Below are 24,333 nucleotides of genomic sequence, written 5' to 3' on the forward strand. Positions count from 1 at the left end.
AGGCTCTGCCATTTGGGTCCATTCATCTGGGCCTAATCAGTAGAGGTACGACACAACGTAAGACCTGGTTCACATCTGGGCATGGATTGCCATTCAGAGTGTCCACTAGGTAACCCCCCAAACGCGGATATGAACCGAGCCTAACGCTGATAACCTGCATTAGCATTCCGTTGCGGCAATCCCACAGCTGAATACGACAGTGGAAAATGAAGAGCGTTCCGTTGTGGCGGCTTTCCTCTGCTGATTAGACACAGATGAACGTGCCTAATCGGCAGACACGCTCGAGCCGTGGAATAAGTAGCAAGGTGGGACGGGTTAGGACCCTAACTCCACCACTTGGAATAACAGCTGTATCCCTTTATACAAGGTGGGGCAGCATGTGACGGAACCTGCCATGGATTTGAGGGCGCACATAACCGGTAGAGGCCTGGTTCACATCTGCATTCGCTATTCTGTTTGGGGAGTCCACTTTGGGACCCCAAATGGAATCCAAACGCATTGAAAAGCGGTGAGAGATGAAAGCACACGGACCCATAGACTATAATAGTGGCTGTGTGTTTTCTGTGCAGTGTCCACATGAACCTTGCGGAGGGAAAAGTACAGTACTTCAAGCAGCGCTTTTCTCTCCGCATGATTCGTGCGGACACTGCACGTAAAACACATGGACCCCATTATAGCCTATGGGTCCGTGTGCTTTCATCGCTCACCGCTTTTAATGCATTCGGTATCTTCGGACTATGGAACGCAGATATGAACCAGGCGCAGACACCTAGGGGTCACACTAGACTTTCTCTTCATTTTGCACCATGTGAACCTAGTCTGAATCCGCCCCTATCCGCCACTTACATCCTATGCAATGGTTATGCCCGAGATGTCTGAGGTGTATAATAATATACGTGCTATGATGCAGAAATACATGACTGACAGACACTATGAGGACGCGGTAACCTAGAATATTACGGTTTATTCTATAGTGAACGGTTTCTGACGGAGATGACAAGCCCCGCCCACTCCGGCCCCTGCACCGTTATACGACATAACACAGAGCCACGCATGCGTAGCGTGACTTAGTGTCCTGCCTTGGATAACGCGCAGCGGTGCGCACTGCGCATGTGCTGCGTGGACTCTGGGCCGGGTGTGTCGGTCCCGCCGTCTATTGGTTCTGGTTTCCGGTCAGTATGTCGGACGCCTCGGTGGCGGATACCCGCCGTCTAAACTCCAAACCTCAGGATCTAACAGACGCCTACGGTCCGCCCAGCAACTTCCTGGAGATTGACATCTTCAACCCACAGACAGTGGGAGTGGGACGAACCCGGTATACGGTGTACGAGGTCCGCATGAGGGTGAGTGCAATGCTGCAGGGTGCAGCGCCTCAGCATCTGCCTGTGTATAGTCAGCTGTGTGTATGAAGGTGGGTGACACCCAGAGAATGGAGCCCATAGTGTCACCCATCAGTGCAAGGAGCTGAGGGTGCATGTGTGCGGGTCATTGTCATCCAGGCTCCTGTGTGGTACTGAGGCAGGAGCCTATACACCAATGTGCAGGGAATAGCTGTGCCCAGTGCAGGGCCCTGTCACCCTGGTGGGCATTATTATGGCAAAGTATTCACAGGATAAAGAACGGCGGGCGCTCACCCATCTGAAGTGTTTTCTTAAAAGCTTAGTCCTTTATTGAAGAATGAAAATAAAACAAACCAGGAGGGAGGAATATCATGCATGGCGTAGGCAACTATACACACCTAAGGTCATGTGCAACGGGCATGTATTTGACCCCTCACCCAGTATACAGCACCTCTATCTATCAGTATGCTGCATATATGGGATGACATGCACCGAAATCTCTGATCAAATACATGGTCCCTGTCTATACCACAAGGACTGGCCAACCCTGGCGTTATAGGCTGCAGAGATCCCAGTTTAATCTTCTATCAGCCAGAAGTCTATGGCATTAGACAAGCAACCTATAACCTATCTCTGCTGCCCAGGTGCCCAATAAAGGCTACATTTTTTTTGCAAGAATAATTTTTTAAAATATATTTATTTTCTCTAAATTCTAACTTTTCATTGAGCTGACATTAGGAGTCAGAAGATATTTTCCATTCTGGTTTTTCTTCTTTCCACCCTTCTATTGACTCCAATGAAGAAACTGCTGATAGTTTGCAATAGAGAGGACAAATCCTGCAATGTAACTCCAGGGCAGGGCTGGAAGCTGTTTCATAATTCTGGTGAAAATGACTCTCACTATTTTTTTGAAACTGCAAATAGATTAGAATAATTGCACAGCCCTAGTTCCTGGCGTTTCATCACCGGTCTGGCAGTACATTGCCATGGCTGGTGGTCCCTGACGGCTAAAGTTGTAGCGGCACCAGATAGGACTGAATCCCCTGACACAGACTGGTTCATCGCACTCTGGAGCTGAAAAGCATTGCTGGCCGCTCGGGCAACATCTTCTCTTCTTACTTCTTGGCATTTTGGGTGAAGATCAAGTATAGTCTCTGTACTCCTAAGTGGTTAAAAGTCATTGTGTGGGTAGAGCTATGCATTGCTGTGGGAAGGAAGTGCTTGGTGTATGCAGGCTACTCTATTTTCATAGGATAGGGGATAACTTTATATTATTTATTATGCTTACTTATATAGCGCCATCCTATTCCGCAGCGCTTTACAGATATTGACAGTCACTGTCCCATATAGGGCTCACAATCTACATTCCCTATCAGTAGGTCTTTGGTGTGTGGGAGGAAACCGGAGTACCCGGAGGAAACCTATACAAACTCCTTGCAGATGTTTCCCTTGGCAGGATTTGAACCCAGGACTCCAGCGCTGTAAGGCTGCATTGCTAACCACTGAGCCACGGTGCTGCCCAACTTGCAGGTTAGTGGGGGTCTTATCCTTGAGACCCCCACTGATTAGGATAATAGGGGAGCTTTGCCTTCAATTTCAAAATGGAGAAGCGGTTGGGCAGCATGCACCTCTCCATTCTTTCAATGAGGGCGCCAGCGATATCCTAGCACTATACACTATATTTCCTGCAATGCCTTTGAAATGAATGGAACAGTGAGTGTACAGCCTGGCACAGTTGGTTGGGTGTCATGCATCGCAGTGGCAAAAACCCATGAACACTCAAGATTACAATCTCCCATAAGCTTGAAAAAAAATTGAGATTTTAGCCCAAATTCCAGTGGATGTGTGCAATGCACCCAGATCAATTGCCAAAGCACCAAAAGGGTTGCCCTAAGCTTCAGCCATTGGTCTCGGATCCTCACGGGGCCTCCTGGCTTGGAAGGTTGTAGAGGAGGTGAGGGCTGTACGTCTTTGGAGGGTTTGTGATCATATCCATATAAACAGTTTGGTTTTTTTCTTTTGGTTCTGTGGCAGTACATCCTATGGATCACCTATCAACTGCGCGTTGGCCTGGATTTCTGACACACGTGACTATATAGCACCGTACTCTAACGTTCCCATAGCTCATTGTAGTGTGTCATGACGAAGCTGCAGTCAGGCTGCCCACTTGCCGCTCTGCAGTGCACTCACTCGATGCTTTTGGTCTTACTCTAATTAAGTAATTGCTTTCTTCTTCCCACTAGTCTCAGTACCGGCTTCTTGGCTTACTTAATGTAAAACGCAGAACATTTCTCTTTTATCTTTCCTACCTTACACCGGCCACGTACATTAAAGTCAGCAAAGTATCATTTTGGTAGGAATTGCTGACGGAAACACGTTGATCATTATGTTTTGCAAACGTGTTTGGTGTACGGGGTGAAAAAGCTCCAGATCTATCCGTGAGGCCAGATTTACCCAGTCTGCTACAATGTTGCACTAGATACACCGATTGATATATTACAGTATACAATTTGGTGTACTATATATTGGTTTGACCATGACATTGGCACTACTAGATAAGAGAGTGGGGCAGATTTATTAATACTGGCATTTTATACCCCAGTCTTAATAAGCGGAAAGCTCGCCTGATTTATCAAGAGGATTCTGCATCATAATCGGGCATAAAGCTGTGGGCCAGAATGGAAATCTACACCGCACAGGAACTGACGTGGATTTCCTCTATAACTCATGTCATGGGTTATAATTGGAGATGAGCGAGTACTATTCGAAATGGCCGTTTCGAATAGCACGCACCCTTAGGAATGAATGGAAGCGGCCGGCATGCAGACTTTGCCGGCCGCTTAACCCTGTGCGTGCTGGCTGCGTCCATTCATTCCTATGGGTGCGTGCTTCGAATAGTACTCGCTCATCTCTAGTTATAATATGTATGACATGCCTAGGCGGCCGCACCCTCGTTTGCAGAATGGGGAAGGCTTTGCATATTTGGTGCAGGAAAGGGCCTTGAGTATGGGACAGAATGAATCCGATAAGATGTAAAGAGCAGAGAGTTACTTAGTCTCAGGCACTGTTCTTTAATGACGTATATTGCAACGTTTGTTCCATCCACCTTCACTAATGATTTATGAAAATAAATAAGTAAAGGTTAATTAGACTTTAATAGTCCTGCCACACAATGTACATGATGCGGCTATTGCTGCATACCGGCCCCGGGCCGCTGGTGCTTTTGGCTCTCAGGAGGTGAATCTCTGACTTCATATGTATCTTATGACTGGCCATGTGGTCACGGCAAGAACCGCTCACTAATGACCTACTGCTGATATTAATTGGCGTTTCATTTACTGAGAAGTGAAAGCATTGGCAGTGCAGTGCGGCTATGGCTGAATCAGTTTACATCGTGGGGTAACATCTTAAAGGGGTTGCCCAGGCAAAAATGGGCAACTCGTTTAAGTCTGCTGGGGGTAGTGGGGAAAAAATAATGTATACTCACCTGTGCCCGTTGCTCCTGTGCCTCCCGATTCCAGCGTTGTGCTGAAGCCGCTGATTGGCCTCGTGACCACCAAGGCCCATCAGCGAAGGGCTTGAATGTCACTCTGTCACATCCCGGGTCGTCTTCCTCAGGCTACTTATTGGCCTCAGCGGGTCACATGACTGCTGAGGCCAGTCAGCAGCTTCAACACAACTCCGGAACAGGATCTAGGAGACGCCGGCGGAGCAGAAGATCTGGGAAGCGCAGGAGGAGGCCAGCACATCATACACAGGTGAGTGGTTTTTTATTTTTACTGCCCCCAGCAGATTTAAACACTAAAAGGGTTATCCCTTTTTTGCCTGGACAATCCCTTCAAGAAATTCTGCAGGGAAAAAATGCTCACTCAATGTCTATTCAGAAAACACAACATTTTTGCAGGTAAAATTAACACATTGAATTTTTTTGTGTTTTTGAAAAATCTACATTTTCGAGCACTGGCGGGGGGGGGGGCATTGCTCTCTGCTCTCACAATACAGCGCTATAGACGCTACTGTGAGGAAGGGTGTCCCTAAATGACTGTCAGGAACGCCCTTCTGACGGTGAAGAGCTCCAGTACCGGCACTGATCTGGTATTAGAACCTCACCGATCTATTCTATTCATCAATTGTATAATTCCTGGAAAACCTCTTTTAAGGCTGAGGCCTCACGTTGCGGAAATGCAGCAGAAAAATATTGTGTTATACAGTACCAATAAAGTGAATGAGGTTCTGGCTATTTCCACCTACACGTTGTGGGAAAAAAATTCTGCATGGCAATGTTACCCATGGAAACGCTGGTGTTTTCCCTATAGATTTAATAAGGGAAGGGAAAAAACGCAGTAAAGTAAAACGCTGCAGGAAATAAAACCAAATGCATTTCCACTGCGTTTTTTCAGCAACGTTTTTAACTGCGTTCTGCAACGTGTGGCTTTAGCCTCAAAGTGGGGTGGGAAGAGTGACAGGTGTTCCCAGCTTGGGAACACAGCCTATTTCTGTGAGATGAGTGCCAGATAGAGATGAGCGAGTACTATTCGAAACTCCCGTTCCTAATAGCACGCACCCCTAGAAATGAATGGACACAGCCGGCGTGTAGGGAGTTAAGCTGTCGGCAAAGTCAGTGTGCCGGCCGCTCCCATTTATTCCTATGGGTCCGTGCTACTCGAAACAGGAGTTTCGAATAGTACTCGCTCTTCTCTAGTGCCAGATAAAGGTTGCTGAAGTGCGGTTTTGGTAATCTGGCAGAGAGAAGTTCATCATTTGTCAGGGCTCGTTCACATCTGCGTTCATGGGTCCTTATTGCAGGTTTCCGTTTCCTGCATAAAACAGATGCAGGAGACGGAAGCCTGCAGGAGACTTTCTCACCCATTCATTTGAATGGGTGAGAAAGCTGTCCGGCCGTGCGCGGCAGTGAGCGTTTTGCGCTCTCCGCCGCGAAACCGGGTTTTATAATCCGGACACAGAGTCGGACATGCACTACTCTGTGTCCGGATAAAAAAATCCGGTTTCGCGGCGGAGAGCCTAAAACGTTCGCCGCCGCGCACGGCCGGACCCGGTCTATGGTTTCCGTCTTCTGCCATGCAGAAGACGGAAACCATAGTACGGACACATGAACGCAGGTGAGAACCCAGCGTCAGACAGGGGTGTTTATTGGTCAGGCGAGGATTCTAGTTGCTTGTTGTGGTGTCTTTGTTTGCAACTCTTATAAATAAACAAGTCAGCTGAAAGAAATGTACAGTGTCTTGTTGGGGTTTTTTTTGAGGGGGGGGGGTTGGGTTTTTTTGCTATGCAAAGGAGCTTATTGAAGTAGGTTCTTAGGCCCGATTCACATCAGCATTTGTAATGGAAACCTAGTGGCTACCTAAAGGAAACCCGTAGACCCCATAGACTATAATGCCTCAAAATCCGCCTCCATACAATGGTGGTCCATGGAGAAGCGAGCTGCCCTTTCTTCAGAAAACCCATTCATTTAAGTCGACTCCGGAGGGGAAAGACGCGACGGTCGTGGCAGGAGGGTTCTGACCCGAGAGTGACACAGCTCCCCGCGTCACTCTCGGTGCCAAAATCCGCCCCCCGTGTGAACGAGCCCTTCGTGTCTAAGGTAATAGCTGTTTTAATGCTGATTAAGTTTCTGTTCCGGATCCCCCCAATGCAGATGTGAACTGGGCCTGACTGTGAGAGAGGGGGAGCAAATTATATGAAGGGCGGGGGACATTTTCACCAAAGAGATAGGGCAGGATGACTCTGAGGTCATGTGGTATTGCAGGGAGAGACGTCCTATTTACAGCTATCTATGGTGACAAATACAGGTCACACTGTGACTTCTGATACTTTGACATCATGTGACTTACTGAAGAAGCAAAATAAGAAAGACACTGTGACAACTGTTATTGCTGAGGGTCTGGTCTTTCACCATTGTGTCCCTTTAAACCTATTTGGTACCCTTGGCCTTATTTCATGTGGACGCAAACACTGTGCCCTTTGAACCAAGCAAAGGTGATCCTGATAAAGAATTGATCTCAAAAGTTGGAGGATCTGGGCAATACTGAGAAATATCTGCAAGATAGAAGTTCATCTGCACTGTGAGATGTTACCAGAGAAGCGGAGCACAAATACAGATCTGAGAGAGTCCGAGGTTGTTACTGTGTTTCGTGTCCGTGATACCTGGATGGATGGATGAGGCCAGAGTTTATCCTAGGAGACTACTACCCCTGCCAAAAAGAAAGCCAAGCCTAGAACAGGCGTAGTGCGAATAACGTATTGAGTGCGGTTGTCTCCTTTGTGATGTGTTCCTATTAATTTCTCTCTGTAGACAAATCTTCCCATCTTTAAACAGAAGGACTCCACTGTCAGAAGGCGGTACAGTGACTTCGAGTGGTTGAAGAATGAACTGGAGAGAGACAGTAAGGTGAGCAAAAACCAACCAACCTAAAGCAAACCAGTGGGGATATATTAGGCTGAGCATGCTCATTGCAGATGGATACTGCAAGAAACACTGGTGGTTACCCCGCTGCCTTATATAATGCCCACGTAGTGGATGCGGTATAAACAAATGTCATCCATATGTTGCTTAATAATCCCACAGCAAAATGTCTTCCATGTTATTCATTGCTGTGCGCTGAAATGGCTTTCAGGCTTTGCAGTGAAAAATTTTGCCAAACTGCTTCATAAGTTGTTGAAATCATTGAAGAGAGTTGATGTAGCTGGGAAGAGAGACTGATGTCCCCAGTCGAGCCACTGCTGATGGATAGCAGAGGTGGTCTGAGACCCAGGCAACAACCTGTAAATACTGGGGTGAGGATTTGGTATTTCTCTCTAGAATTTTTGCAGGACCCACCAACATAAATGGGAACGTAGCTTTAAGCATCAATGTACACGACCACGTTTGCTTTTGGTGTTCTGTTCCAATAGTTATAGCGCAGCGCCTATGCTGCTCGGGGATATTGGAAACCCCATTGAAATCTCTGGAAAGGCCGAAGCCTTGCCAGAGTCCATATACACACGTTCCCACCCTTTGCCGGCATACTTGGTGGCCTAAATGGGTGAACATACAATTATTTGTTGGGATATTTATAAGGCACGGCCAAATATTATCGCAACGTAGTCTAAGTGTGGTGTTATTCCTTCCTGCAGATTGTGGTACCTCCATTGCCAGGCAAAGCACTGAAGAGACAGCTTCCATTCCGAGGAGATGAAGGCATTTTTGAAGAGTCCTTTATTGAGGAGCGACGACAAGGACTGGAGCAGTTTATTAATAAGTAAGATTCATTTCAATCCTATATAACAATCAGTAGCTGACGATGATGATGTCTATTACCGTCTCCACCATACTAAGGTTGTCAGGATTGTTTACATAAAGGACATTAAAAAAAAAAAAATTCTAATTTTATGTTTTGAGAAAGGATCAAGTTTTAAAGGCGCTCTATCAGCAAAATTATGCTGTATGAGCCCCACGTATGCGTGAATAGCCTTCATCAAGGCCATTCAGGCACCACTAATCTAATTTTAAACCCCCCCTTAAAATAAAACTATAAAAGCATATATGTAAATGATACCGGAACGTGCACCCTGGGCGGCCGTGCACGATCCGACGTCCTCTTCGGTCCCTCCTTCCTCTTTTTTCTTCTTCTTCCAGCGACGTCCTCCTGTCCTGGCTCTTCTCCGCCTTCATCTTCTTTTCTTCCGGATACGAAGACGTTCACGAGCGTTCTGCGCATGTTTGCGTAGTTCTAAGGATACTTAGAGCTACAACAAAAATGGCGGTGATTTGAACACAACCTGCCGGAAAAACAGAAGATGAAGGCGGAGAAGATCCAGAAGAGAAGGATGTCGCTGAAAGAAGAGGAAGGAGGGACCGAAGATGACGGATCGTGCATGACCGCCCAGCATGCACATTCAGGTATCATTTACATATATGTTTTTATAGTTTTATTTTAAAACTGGCGGGGGGCAGGTAAGAGGTGTGATCCACAGCTTTAGTCATTACTCAGAATGACACCCCCTCCTGCTTGAGTTCACCTGACATGTAGGAACTAGAGAAAGTTACAACTGTGCCGGAATTAATGGACCAACACCTATTAAATGATGCAAAGAGCTGGACCTGGTGGAAAAGTTGAAAGATCTTCTTTAAGGAGCTCTGGAGGCAAAACTAGTAACTAAAAACACAGGCTGACCTGTCATGTGTCGTCTGCACTCTCTGTTCCTTTTACAGAGCTCCGTGCAAGAAGTTGCGGTCGGCTGCTAGCATGTAGCTCGCTTACAAGCAAAATGTGATTGCATTGAGATGGGGCTAGGAGAGGCCTGGTTGTGACTTCTAGATAGCAAAGGAGAGGCTTATACTGCCACGAAAGGGAAGGGATGAAAGGATTTTGCTGTAATTTGTGAGAAAGGAGTCCACTAAATTGTTGTTCTGCGGTGCCTGTAAGAGATGTGGGAGGCTGCTACTGTGAGTGCAAGACTGAATGGTGGAAATGGAGAATAACTGAGGTAATCTCCCTTGAGATTTAAAAAATAAAAACATTTAGGCTTCATGCCCATGTGTGGGTCTTATGTCCTGGACTGAGCTCAGCCATGTGCATATAACGGACTATGATGTAGTGATCTCCCGAACGTCCCGATCACTACTATAATCCACTGATTATTGGGGGTTGACAGCACCATAATTGTGAAGCAGATCTGTGCATAAGTTTAGGGTATGTTCACACAGCGGAAAGTGAAGAGGAATTCCTTTTCATTTTCGGCTGCTGTTATTTTCGCCACGGTCTAGCCACAACGGGATGCCAATGTAATGTATAAGCGTTCAGTCGTGGCATTCTGCTCCAGGTTAGGCCCGGATGCGTGAGCCGAATCAGGAGGGAGTCACGACGCAGAATTTACAGCAAGATCGCGCAGGACACTTCCTTTTTCCGCGTCTTGCTACGATCTCTGCCTCCCATTGAAAACAATCTGCTTCAGATTCGGGAGCAAATTCCTGCGTGTGAACACGCCTCATATGGCGAATGCATCCGTTTTCGCCGAGAGTTTCAGCACGTTGGTTACTACTTATAATGTCTTCATCTCATTGTTGGCTGCTTTTTAGACCAGACCCAATATCCCTTAATACAACCTTGGCCCATTTTTACAAATCCAAGATTATGCACAAAACAACATGATTTGGTGCGTGCTTTGCGGATACCAATAATCTGCAATGGAAAATGTGCGGAGGTACGACCCATGTGTATATTCCCTTATGTGTTTGCGTCGCCCAGTTGACGTAGAGATATCACATAGCCCTATCTACATCTCATTGGAACAGGTTTACTACATGTGGCCTTGTGATGTCTTTCTGTCTGCCTAACAAATAACTTATAACATGCACTTTGAACCTTTACCCAGACAAAAAGCAAATAGTTTTGATTAGAAAGTTAAGACCATACACACACTGATTAGTCCAGCATTTATCTCTACCTACCCCCACATATGTATGCTTGACATGGCCGCATCTATATGGTGACACCTCTGACTGCAGCCCATCTACCTGAGAACAGAAGAATCGGCCATGGTAAAAATCCAACCGTCCTACACTTCTCTCTCCTAAAATCTGTTATCATGGGACAGTTGGGTGGTTGGCTAATATATTTCTAATGTGTTAAACCAGCTCTACTGTTTGGTGGTCATAGCTTTTCAAAACTGTATGGTCTGATTCTGCAGTCACACTTGCACTCGCTGTCCGCCCTGTGCCATTTCTCCGGGTTTTCATCTGCAGCCCCAAGAAACTGGACAGGGGACGGCTTCCCGGCGGTCAGCTTTAAAACCCATTCATTTGAATGGATTTTTAAAGGTGACTGCCGGTGTCCGCCTACGGCCTCTCCGCAGGGAAACTGTTTTTTTTTCCATCCGGATGCAAAGTCCTGCATGTCCAGCCGAAAAAAAACGTTTCCCCACAGAGAGGCCACAGGCGGACCGACTGCCAGGAAGCCGCCCCCTGTCCAGTTTCTTGGGGCTGAGGACGGAAACCTGGTGGAATGGCATGGGGCGCACACCGGGCGTAAGCGTGAACGCCCCCTTACTTACATTCAGCAAAGTAAAATATCTACTTTTAATTGGTTACTTGTAATTCTTTTTCTGTTCTGTTGCAGGATCGCTGGACATCCCCTTGCTCAGAATGAGCGTTGTCTGCATATGTTCTTGCAGGATGAAACAATTGATAGAAATTACGTGCCAGGCAAAGTACGCCAGTGAGAATTCTAGGCACATCCATCTCCTCCTTGCCCCCCCACACGCACCATTGCCTGCTAAATTACATTTATTTTTACACTAAGTCTCCAAATGTCCCCTCTTTTCAAGACCCCATTCTGTCCCTCATGAGGCTATCCTGTGTTTTTACCTGTTTATATCACCGTTATCTTCCTTGAATCTTGCACTCAGTAGAATTACGCAAGTCTGTTCATTTCAATCCTCTCCCTTGCCCGGAGTTAGGGAGAAGTTCATCCTCCTAATTGTTAGCCCTGAAAAATCCCTCCTGTACTGTTAGGTCATTTCCCATCCGAGCAGAGGAACTGCCATCAAAACTACTTCTGTTCTGAGTGAATATTCATAACTGACCCGGAGTGCTGTCTCAAGTGGAAAACTTTTTTTCTTCCCTTTTATTAGCCCATGACCGGCAGATCTTTTAATACAGTCTGTAACTTGTGTCCCAGGTCTCGGAGTGGTCAAGCAAGTGTCCACTCCCTGCCCTCCCAGATCATCGCCACAAGCGTGCAGTGTATTCAATGCTGAAAGTACAGGCATCAGATAAAGTATAGGCGTCTATCTGCTGCACAGCACAGCAGAAATGTGTATTGTCTGATATGTAAGTGGTTAGAAGAGATCACGCCCCGTTCCAGCTGAATCCAGTTCATTTTCAGAAATGGACGATTTTGTGCTAAGCAAAGAATGTACCTTTTACTTTTGAAGATCGTGTGTAAAAGATGTGGATCTACGGGAGAAGACCTGACTGTGTTCCCGGAGCCCCCCCAAGACGGTGACGCTACAGCATTGTGTTATGACTGTCTGACCCTTTCGGAATATATGCATTATCAGTATCATATGAAGTATGGGAGTGTCTGGTTACTTGTCAGATCTGGACTTGTGTGGGTTAAAGATGGATATCATCAAACAAGCGTTCATTGCCTAGTCATGTATGTAGGGAAAGCCCTTGTGCTTAGGTGTAGGAAAGGAGGAGCCTATTTATTAATGATCAGCTTTGGAGCTGGGGGGTCATGGTGGTTCTTGGTTAAATGTTAAATTAGAGGTGTCATAGCTGACCCTGTGACCTCCTGCATGTGCTGACCAGTTATAACACACTCAGACCTGGGCTTATAAGCAACTTTGCTGCCTGTGTCCTTGTGCTGGAGACCATGTCTGTGTATATAAATATCTATATCTGATATTTTGGCTGTGTTGTCACTGCTTCTACTGTTTTACTTGTTGATCTATACAACATAAATATTCTTTGCCACTAATCCGCATGTGCTAATGTGCCGTCTTGCAATGAATGTTTTTCTTCCCCCTCTGAGGTTTTAGTAGTTTGGGGATATAGTGCTGCATTTCTTTCTTTAAAGGGATCCTATCATTAAAAAGCAATTTTTTGTGACTAACACGTAGGAATAGCCTATTTTTTTCTCCCTAATGTGTTGGAATAGCCTTAAAGGCTAGTCGTCTCCTACCTTTAGTTGTCTTCTCCGCGCCGCCATTCGCCTGCAATCCCAGTTTTTCTTGGAATGCAAATGAGCTCTCTCGTAGCACTGAAGGCGTCCCCAATGCTGCCAGAGAACTCTCCAGAGCCACCTCCATCTTCTTCTGCAACAAAGTCTTCACCACGTCTTTTTCCAGTAGTGTCTTCTAAATTCTAGGGCAAAGCCAACTGCACATGCCCACCACCTCAAGAAAAATGGCCGCTTCCACAGTATTGTAAGCGGCTATTTTCTCGTGGCTGGCGGGCATGCACAGTTGGCTTACCCGAGGTCTAGGAATTAGAAGACACGGTGAAGACCTTATTGCAGAAGAAGACTGAGGTGGCGCTAGAGAGCTCTCTGGCAGCATTGGGGATGCCCTCAGTGCTGTGAGAGAACTCGCATACTGAGAAAAAACGGGATTGCAGGCGAACGGCGGCGCGGAGAAGACAACGAAAGGTAAGAGATGAATAGCCTTTCTTAAGACTATTCCGACAGGGAGGAAAAAAAATGTGTTTAAAAGATAGGATCCCTTTAAGAAAGGCTATTCTTCTCCTACCTTTTAGATGTCTTCTCCGCACCACCGTTCGGTAGAAATCCTGGTTTTCGTCGGTATGTAAATGAGTTCTCTCGCAGCACTAGGGGCGTCCCCCATGCTGCCAGAGAGCTCTCCAGCACTGCCTCCATCTTCTTCAGAAACTGCCTATTCACGTGTCGTTTTCCGGCCCTGGGGGTTAAACTTCTAGGCCTCTGGGAGAGCCAACTGTGCATGCCGATGGCCACTTACATAGTAAGTAAGCAGCCATTCTCTTGTGACCTGTGGGCATGTGCAGTCGGCTCTATCTGAGGCCCAGAAGTTTGAGTGCTGGGGACCGCCCCCAGTGCTGTGAGAGAACTCATTTGCATACCGACGAAAACCGGGATTTCTACTGAACGGCGGTGCGGAGAAGACATCTAAAGGTAGGAGAAGAATAGCCTTTCTTAAGGGTATTCCTACGTGTTAGTCACAAAAAATTTGCTTTTTAATAATTGGATCCCTTTAAAAGCAAAACGTTCCAGCCAAGCTTCAAGGGAACATGTCAGGTTAATAAGGGATGCTGAAATACCCACAGATCCTCATAGACCTGTAGCAGTGCCATCCATGGAGCATCTCTGGCGCTCGCAGTGTCTGAGTGGATCTTCAGTGACTTGGGACATGTACACCCTGGCTTTATTGCACACGTGCCCCAGGTTTGGTGCAGGTGCACTGAAGCAAAAGTGTACTCACCCGGTGTCACTGAACAACTGCGTTGGGGATATGGGAGTCTGGGTAGTAGAAATATATATATATATATATATATATATATATATATATATATATATAAAATATATTTTTTTTTTTTTATCAAGAGTACAGTTGCCATTAGAGCCGTTTGGACGCGAAGGTCCTGTGGGTGCTTTAGAGTCCCTGGCAAGTTCCTTTAAAACTTGGTTATCTAACCATATACATTTAAAAAAAAGTCTAAAATAGAAGCAGCTTAGCAAATATTACTACTGATAAGTGTGGGGCCTCCTAATACAGGTAAATAGAACCTTTCACCTCTCCTGCCTTGTTGTTTTAGTGCAAGATTGTATTCCCCATGAAATACTTGAGCATCTTTGTGTTGAGCTCTGTTTTTGGCAAATTATCTTTAAAATTTCCAGGAAGAATAAGCGAGGAACAGAGCAAAGCCCCCTGCACATGGCCAAATACAGTCCAGAAAATCTGATCCATATATCGTCCACATTTCCTGGACCCTAACCTTGTCCGAGTCCCTGCCTTCTTATGGGATAACTGTCCCATACTGTAGTCGCCAATATAGCGTGACAGGTACCCTGTGGTGTCAGGGGTCTTATAACATCATAAATTACTGGGGTGCTAGGAGTCCGGGCACCAGATACTGTTTGGGACAATAAATGTGGCTGATATGCTGGTCATATTTTCTGGACTGTATTTAGCCTTGTGCAGGAGGCCTTATAAGAAAAGACATGTCAGAAGAGGTGACGGCTCTCGTACACTGCCCTCTATAAAGTGGTTTCATCCATATCTATTTGGCATATCCTACGGTTGCTTAAGATGAGAATACTAAAAAAAAAAAACACCTACTGTGCACGTAGCTAGTTTAGCAGTCTATTGTGGTCCTTCAATGGACAGGTGAACCTAGTGTAACCTTGGCCGTCTACAAATACATCTCGGACATTAAGGGGTTCTGTAGTCGCTACAGAAATGCAGCTTGTGACGTGAGCATTATATGGTGCACCCCCCCCCCCCCCCCCCCCTCAGTTTGCAATTCATTTTGGGACTCTTATTTAAAGGGGGTCTATCACTGGGGAAAAAGTCATTTTTAACTAATCACATCTTTGCACAGCCCTTAGAAATTCTATTCCACACCTTCCTTTAGTATGTAGATTGCCTCAGTAGTTTCTGAATAAGTCAGTTTTTATTCGTATGCTAATTAGACTGGTGCACAATAGATCGGGCACCCCTTTTGCTATTGTTTCCTATGGGAGGCTGATGATGATGACAACGATTCAGCTTCCTGTTTGCACACTCACATAGGAGATAATGGGAGAGACGAGTGCTGCTGGGAACTTCCTGTGCTGGCTGGGAACTCATTAGCATATGAATAAAAACGGACTTATTCAAAGACCACTGAGGCAATCTACATACTAAAGGTGGGTGTGGAATAGCATTTCTAAAGGATGTGACTTTTCCCAGTGATAGAGCCCCTTTTAAGTGCATGTGATAAAACACCAATGGAAACTCTAGTAAGGTTCAGAGAAGATTTTGTTTTCTCCAGAAATGCATTTGTTACAGAGGCTTGGGCTGGAACTCTGTAATGAGCTGCCGCTGTGCCCAGAGAATCCTGAATATCTTTTTCATACAGTCATAATATTCCTCTGTGCCTGAGGGAATCCGTTCCCTACTGATAGCTCAGTATCTAATCTCTTTTTTGGCACAGCAGCTTGCCTATGGAACAGTTGTTTCTCTGTATTCTGGCAGGGCCTATGATGTGCACATTCCTAATACTGCTCTATACAGTCATACTGGATGCAGCATCATTTGGGAAGGGCTAGTAGTGGTCAGGATAGCTAGGGAAACCAGGAGGTAAGGTAATGTGAGTCAACTCTGAGTGGTCCAAGTCATCGTGGTAATTAAAGGAAAATAGAACAGGAAGATACCCATGTAAACTAATACAGAAGATGCCAGGAGCTCACCCAGGAATCGATCAAAACACTGACTTTTTTTTTTGTTGAAAAATTACTTTTAGCTCAGAAAACTCCTTTAAGTACTGGGACTAGTTGTATTCATGATCTTATTGTTGCACCAGTATGGAACGGTCCTGTAGGATCAGCCTGTGAGGGTTAGTGACACTATGCTGTCTTTTTATATAGCAGAATAAGATGGCTCAGACATAACCATTCATGTATCAGATCCATCATGTTCATTGCATTAGTAATGAAGAGGTGTCTGTGCCAGAGCTACTGCGCTTATGGAAATATCAGCACTGCCAAGGATCCATCCGCCACTTCAGGAGCGATGGAACGTGAATATAAGCAGCGGCAGGCAGCTTCATAAAAAATATAAGACCCCTGGATAGCATTTTCTTAGTAGCTGCAAATTTGAGGATAACTAAGCTGCGGCGGTGTACACTAGCAGTGCAGTATAGACCCTCAGTGGCAGTGACAGTCCAATTTCCAAATATACTAGCATGAATGTCCCTGTACACAAAGGAAAGTCCAGGAAGACAAGGTTTGAGGCTTGAGCTTGACTAGTCTATGTAGAGTCCTGACCACAGACCTATTTGGGAGAACCAGGATCACTGACTAGGAACAGGATCACAGAAAAGATTTTTCAACTGAATGGCTACATGTTTCCACAACAGTGAAGGTTGGTATTGCTGCAAAAGCGGACCCATGAGGGCATCACTGTTGGTGTGAGAACTCAGGGCCAAGAAAGATTGTCTGAACTCTGGAAGATAAGACTGCGCAGCTTCAAAACCAGTGTCCTCCTTCTGAAGATGCTCAGTATCCTATACTGGATACTGGCAGTGCGGGCGCTAGGAGAATGGGTGATGTCACCACTGAAAGAGGAGTCACAGTGAAGCAGGGGCCGGACTTCAGGACACTAACTTGCTAATTTGCATATTGAATAAAACCTCTTTCTTACAAGCCATTAATCAGCCAAACATAACATAGGTAAGTTATTTAATGGGGTAATGGGCTCTGTAATGCTGTATAAGCAGTGCTATAACATGGGGGAGGTGGGAGACTTCTTTAAAGGGGCTCTATCAGCAAAAGAGCCCTACATATGCCTGCATAGCCTTTAAAAAGGCTATTCAGGCATTGCTAATGTTGTATTAAACACCCCCCCCCCTCCCCGTTTTAAAATAATACCCTAAAAAAAGAATATGATAATCATACCGTATCGTGCATGCTGGGCAGGAATGCATTACTTACCTGTCTGCTCCACGGTCCTGCTCCTTCTTGCTCTGGGCACACTGATATGATGTAATATTGGGGCTTATCTTGTAGTCCACAGGCTCAATGTGGCCTACAGGTCTTTGAGCGGTAGTGCAGGAAGCCATTGGCTTTCTGCTGTTCTAGCATCGGAACTGGACTGATGGCGCCACTTCTCCCTAGTTTTGCGATCTGGTTACCGGATTGCAAAACCGGGCAGAATCTGGCTGCATCCCTTACCTCACCCCGCTCCTGCTTGCGGCCTCATCTCTTCCCGCAGCAGCCTCGGCATTGAGATGATAAATGTGCGGTGTACGCAGTGAAGCAGAGAGAGGTATTTTAATGGGGCCTTACTGCACCTCCACTATCTATTAAAAAAAAAAGCAGTGGGGTTGACACAGGTACCATCGGGGGATTCACCGGTCCCCCGCTGAGTTAGTCCGACCCTATATGTATGGGGTCCTGAGCCTAGGAGCAAAAGTAAGGACAGGTCCTATTCCTGTACGTCCTGCAGTGCACTGAATCAAATAAATGGGTCCATGGATGCCCTTGCAGAACACAGACATCATCCCTATGTGAACGGTGCAGTTCAACCATGGATGCAGCTCATGGACATCATGACTGTGTACGAGGCCTGGGCTCTCTAAGCTCCAGAGATGCTTGTCTAAAAATACATCCTACACAAACCACTAGATGGCAGTGCTGTTACAATGACTTGTACTGTGCAGAAGTTGTGGATATTGTCATTATTACCTAGTACCTAGATGGCGAAATAAAGGTGAGACGCCAAAAAATTTGGGGTAACACAGTTTGTCCAAATCAATTGGCAACCGCAGGGATACACCTTCCATGGGGCAACTTGAAGCAATGGTTCGTATAATGCTAATTTTCCATTGAAATCAATGAGACTGTAGAGTGGCCATTATTTACAGCCCAAAAGTGGCAGAAATATTAGTAAATTTGGAGTATGATATCTGCTCAGTTTAAGTGGCATTTAAAAAGTTTCAAACCACTGGTTTGTGACATTTGTATGCCAAACTGGTATATATCCCGGATTGGAGCACATTGGCGCCCCCTGGAGTTATTCTAACACTTTTAAACATATCATCCGTTCCACATTGTGATGCATTGCAAGTCATGGGGATATGATGTGATGACGACTCCAGGCTCGGGCTTTGTACCCTGCCAAAAACAAGATGTCCTCAGTGAAAGACTCCATCACAGTCTCCAGGAAAATTGGAGCATCAGCAATGAAGTGTTTAGCCTAATTCCTTTTCCTCAGCGAGTCATGAATGTGGCCAACTGGAAGCTTCAGGTCAGCTCTGGATGTTCTGCTCAATCTGCTGCATTCTCTGTGAAACATGTTCACAAGGAACAGAATGGCTATCATACAAGACAATGAGGGGAACAGGCGGCAGCGGTTGCTATTTATACTCAGTGCTTCTTTCTGATTGGTAGATATTATGGGCAGTGCCGTTTATCTGATTGGTGGAGAAGAGAACCAATCCAGATGACAGCCCATCGTGGCTGTTACCTCGGGGGTGGGTCTATTATTCTGGGCGGTGCTCAGTATATTACAGTGACACACAGCCCGGATAAGATGCTGTACACTGAGTATCTGTATACAGTACAGTGAGTATATTGTGCCATGCCAGGATGAGCTGATGCCCACCTAGGTAAAGGGGCACATCAGAGAATTTACCTGTTCATCTGTGCGCCAGTCTGAGCCTTATATACACTGACAGACATGATGAGATGATGTAGTAATACTGTATATACACTGACAGACATGATGAGATGACAGTAATACTGTATATACACTGACAGACATGATGAGATGCAATGTGGGGCCTCAGCATAAAAAGGGTTAAGTGTCACTTGACAAATAGTATGTAATCCAATAAATACCAGGCTGATCAGTTTTAGGCTCAGTGACAACTGACAGAACAACTAAAGTGTCCCATGTACTGTAGGGGACACTCAGTCACATCCCACCATCCAGGAGCTACATCTCCTGCAGCACTGCGCATGTCCCTCAGCGCACACAGCCAGTGACGTCATGGAGCTGCACACAGCCTTCTCCGGATCCGCCCCCGACACTTCTAATTGGTGCGCTGACTTTTTTTTTTCCCCTCGGCCATTGTTATTGGATGATTTCTATGTAGCCCGGTCACGTGATAATGATAGACCAATGGAATTTCGGAGCGCGGTTCAAAAGTGTTTAAAGCCTTGTTTCTGTGTGTGCTGCTCTACCGGGGGCGACTGGGGTGCGGGCGGCTGTGTGCGCACTGACAGCGGCTGCCGGGCTCACGGTAGGTGAACGGGACTCCCGGTTACTACGGAGCCTCTTACTTTACTGTATTGTAGGGGCTTTATGTGCTGTAACAACTGCCTACACCTGTGTCACTATGTTATACTGTATGTGTGTATGCGGGTGTCTACAGTGATCAATAAAGTTATGGCATTCAGTAGAACATGTCTATTGCTCTGCTTGTGTCTTATTCCTGATGCTGGTGTCCCTCAGGGGCCCCTCACCTGCTGCCACAGTTCTCTGAGATTATTTTGGGTATGGCTTAGAAAACCCTGTCCCAAAGTGAGAAGCCCCATTGGATTTAGGGGTCAGACCTTGGCAGCCCTATGTTACCAACTGATGTTATCCAACCCCCTTTTTGTATTGATCATTAATTGGGGACCCCAGGACCCCACTGATCAGTTATTTGGAGGAGCTGCTGTACATATAACAGCACTGATTCTTTGCACCCTGATGCATAGTGACCATGACCTGTATACTTCTATGGGACTAGCTGTAATGACATCATATGGCTGTTATGAGACTGACAAATAACAATGTAAATAGTGATGTCATAGCACTTGTATGACTGCTGATCAGTGGGGGTCCTGGGTGTTGGACTCCCACTGATCTTATTCTTAGGACTCAGGATTTAGATTACAGATTCTATTCTTGATTTGTCAAGCACATAATTAAAAGGATTCTACCATTAAAACCGCTTTTTTTTTTTTTTTTTTTTTTTTTTTTTTGTGGATAACGCTAGGTTCACACCTGCATTCGGGTCTCCGTTCTGTGCTTTCTGTCTTCTGCATGCAAGAAGATGGAAAGCACAGACCGGGTGTGTTTTATGCTCTCCACCGCGAAACCGTTTTTTTACATCCAGACACAGAATACTGCATGTCCGACTCTGTGTCCGGATTTTAAAAAAAAAAAAAAAAAAAAAAAAAACTTCACGGCGGAGAGCATAAAATGTTCACCGCCGCTCATGGCTGGACAGCTTTCTCACCCATTCAAATGAATAGGTGAGAGAGTCCTGCAGGTTTCCGTATCCTGCCTCTGTTTTGTGCAGGAAACGGAAACCTGCAGAACGGACACAGATGTGAATGAGCCCCAAGACGTCGGAATAGCCTTTAGAAAGGCTATTCATCTCTTACCTTTAGATGTGATCTCCGCCGCGCTGTTCCTTAAAAATACCAGTTTTTACCGGTATGTAAATTAGTTCTCTAGCAGCGATGGGGGCGGGCCCCAGCACTTAAAATGCGATGGGGGCGTCCCCAATGCTGCTCGAAAACTCCATTCTGCGATGCCTCTATCTTCGGCTGGATCCTCCCCTTCTCTGTCATCTTCCTCCTGCGTCACCTCAGACGCCTGCGCAGTTGGCTCTGCCAGTGAGACACCAGCAGAGCAGAGTGTGAATGCTGGCCGGTGTCCTTTTTTGGGAGGACGCTCCTGCATTGAACTAAAAGAGCAAGAGCGGCCTCCCAAAAATGATCGCCGGCCGGCATGCGCACTTGGCTCTACTAGTGTCTCATTGGCAGAGCCAACTGCGCAGGCGTCGGAGGTGACGCAGGAGGAAGACAACAGAGAAGGGGAGGATCCAGCCGAAGATAGAGGCGTCGCAGGATCGTGTTCTCAAGCAGCAGAGGGCCCGCCCCCATTGCTGCCAGAGAACTAATTTACATATCGGTAAAAAAGGTATTTTTAAGAAACAGTGCGGTGGCAACCACGTCTAAAGGTAAGAGACGAATAGCCTTTCTAAAGGCTATTCTGACGTCTTATCCACAAAAAAAGAGGTTTTAATGGTAGAATCCCTTTAAGGTTATTTACACTACAACATGTAAACTGTGTGACGCTAGGTTCACACCTGCGTTCTACTTTCCGTTCTGTGCTTTCCGTCTTCTGCATGCCAGAAGACTCAAAGCACAGACCGGGTCAGGCGGTGAGCGTTTTATGCTCTCCGCCGCGAAACCGGATTTTTTTTAATCCGGACACAGAGTACTGCATGTCCGACTCTGTGTCCGGATTATAAAACCCGGTTTCATGGCAGAGAGCGCAAAACACTCACCGTCGCTCACGGCTGGACATCTCTCTCACCCATTCAAATAAATGAGTGAGAGAGACTTCTGCAGGTTTCCGTCTCCTGCCTCTGTTTTGTGCAGGAAACGGAAACCTGCAGAACGGAAAGGGCAACGCAGATGTGAACGAGCCCTGACAGGTCTTTATTTGCTTTATCATCCCCATACAGATTACCTCTTGTTGGTAGAACATCCCTGTTAACATGGAGAGGTTTGCTACTGACTAATTTTGCAACCGCATAGAATATGATCATTTGGTGGTTTGGTCTGAAATAAACACTCATGTGTAGGTTCCTTTCCTAAATTTTATTCTGCTGTAGAGTAATGACTCCTGTCAGATCCCAGCATGTGCAATTGAAGGCAAACTTTGCTCCAGTGTGCAAACTCTATATAAAGTAAAATGTGCCATTTTATGGGGGTGGGGGGTATACTGAAGGAGCCACTGTATGGCCCATACAGTAGTCACTTCCCTGCACCCCCTTTCCCTATGGCAGCATTAGAATCATTACTTACCTGCCTGCTCCCCGAGCCTGCTCCTTCTTGTTCCGGGTGCACTGATATGGCTTCATGTGCATTTTTAAGACTTCACAGTAGTATCATGGTTTATACACGTATGTGTGTGTGTGACTTGCCCTGTAACTTGCGCAGTTTAGTAACACTTTGTCGTTTTTTGTTTGTTTTTTTTTTCAGGTTACAAAAGAAATCTAAAGACTGTACATCATTCACAGGGAGTGGTTACCTTTCCTATTTAAAACTGGAGGGACCCGCCCAAAAAACAAGAAAAGTGCCGGATGGCACAAAAAGCACCCTGCAACAGCTGCGACGTATTGTGCTTAAGGACATAAAAAACGAGCCTCATGTGAACAGTGGATTGAAACGCCCCTTGGGTTCCCTTAAAAGGAAGATGAGTGAATCTGGAGGTCAGTCTATACTACAGTGCAACTCAAGACTTGCCAATGAAGAACTGGATAAAGGTCATGGCTTTACAGGTTCTATAAGTGAACAAAATGTGACTGTTTGCACCGACCTCACAAATACTCTACTGTCCCCCCAAGATGAAGCCTCGGTGCAGAAAGTCCTAAAGAACAATGATAGTCTTGTCTCTTCTGTTGTAGCTAAAGATTTGCCACCTTCACCACCTGCAACTTGGTTCTCTCCTCCTGGATGTTCTTCAGCGTCTAAAGTTTTGGGCCTCTCCAATATGTCCCTGTCCTACTTTACAGACCCCACAGCTTCCAATGAAAATTTGGAAAATGAGCCTGCTGAGCTCTCTCTAACAAACAGTGACAAATATTTCAGCACCCCGATGCCATCAAAGGGAAGAACTAAGAAAAAACTGACTCCAGTCTTGGAAGTAGATTTTGAAGACAATATGTCAGAGGAATGGCAACCTCAAGACAAAGTATCCAGAATACACATGCCTCCTGTGGACTGTACCAATGTCTCCTTGCATGAAAGTCCCACGAAGACTCCACTCTATAGGAGTTTCTTTGCTGCTGAGTGCCAAGAAATAGTTAATCGGATCAAAAACGTAGAAACGGAGTTGAAGAATACGCCAGGGAAACGGAAAGTGGAAGAACTTGATGTGTCTACCATCGATGCAGAACCTCTTCCTTTTGACTGTACGCCAATGAAGTCAATGCTAGCTTGTGAAGCGGCCAAAGTTCTACGGTCTCTGGAAAGTAGCCCGGTCAAGGAAGGGTTATCGCTATTTGGGGAGAGTCTCTTGGATCTGTCTAATATGCAACTTAATGATTTTAACTTGTCTGAATGTGGTATTAAAAATAACAAGGACAACCCAGAAGGGCTTTCTTTAAGTGATGGGCAAAAAGGTGTATACATAAAGAGGCAGAAGACAGAATCGCTGGAAAAGAATTACCGGGAAGTAAATCCTATGAATGAAACGTCGCCTTTACCAAATGTTTTAGAGAGTTTAACACCAGAAATGTCTGCTATGGAGCCTTCACATACCTATGCTACTAACAAATGTGCCGTCACACCCAAGCGTGTCCTTCCTACAGAACCCAAGGGTGTGACTGAAGCGACTGTCTTAATACATGACGTGACTGTTTCAGGGAGTTTCAACCAGGTGAATCAAACTTCAGTTCAGCCTCTGGTCAGTGCTACTAAGAGTTCTGCACTTGGACATGAAGGAGCTATAACCTGCATTGGGCAGCTGAGTGACCCTGATGATCATAAACTGTCCTGTGTAGTATTCGCACACAGTTTATCAAACTGCAGGGAGCTGCCACCTACCGATACCACCCAAGTGATTGAGGTAAACCAGGTATATACCAACACCCCACTAAATATTACCTCTGCAGAAGAGGTGAATGCTGCCAATGCCTCTCAGGTGATTGAAATATTGCCAGTTATTTCTAATACAACCCATGAGATACTATATGTTCAAGAGGAGAGTGATCTAGCGAATATCGTGCAGGTGACGGATAAGGTGG

The 24,333-nt window shown here is 45.9% G+C and overlaps 1 protein-coding gene across 1 annotated transcript; it reads left to right on the forward strand.

Annotated features, from left to right (window-relative positions):
* The first annotated feature begins 1,087 nt into the window (after window positions 1–1,087).
* SNX12 (sorting nexin 12) lies at window positions 1,088–12,748 on the forward strand. Its single transcript, XM_075259860.1, has 4 exons — window positions 1,088–1,343; window positions 7,654–7,749; window positions 8,475–8,599; window positions 11,459–12,748. Exons 1-4 carry the CDS (start codon window positions 1,179–1,181, stop codon window positions 11,559–11,561), a joined length of 489 nt encoding a protein of 162 aa, XP_075115961.1. The 5' UTR covers window positions 1,088–1,178; the 3' UTR covers window positions 11,562–12,748.
* Window positions 12,749–24,333: the final 11,585 nt, after the last annotated feature.

The sequence above is a fragment of the Leptodactylus fuscus genome, chromosome 11 (assembly GCF_031893055.1).
Source record: "Leptodactylus fuscus isolate aLepFus1 chromosome 11, aLepFus1.hap2, whole genome shotgun sequence".
Taxonomy (NCBI): domain Eukaryota; kingdom Metazoa; phylum Chordata; class Amphibia; order Anura; family Leptodactylidae; genus Leptodactylus; species Leptodactylus fuscus.

Coding starts and splice junctions, on each gene's coding strand:
- SNX12 (XM_075259860.1), top strand. CDS start 1,179: ATGTCGGACGCCTCGGTGGCGGATACCCGCCGTCTAAACTCCAAACCT. Junction 7,750..8,474: donor AACTGGAGAGAGACAGTAAG/GTGAGCAAAAAC, acceptor TCCTTCCTGCAG/ATTGTGGTACCTCCATTGCC. Junction 8,600..11,458: donor CTGGAGCAGTTTATTAATAA/GTAAGATTCATT, acceptor GTTCTGTTGCAG/GATCGCTGGACATCCCCTTG.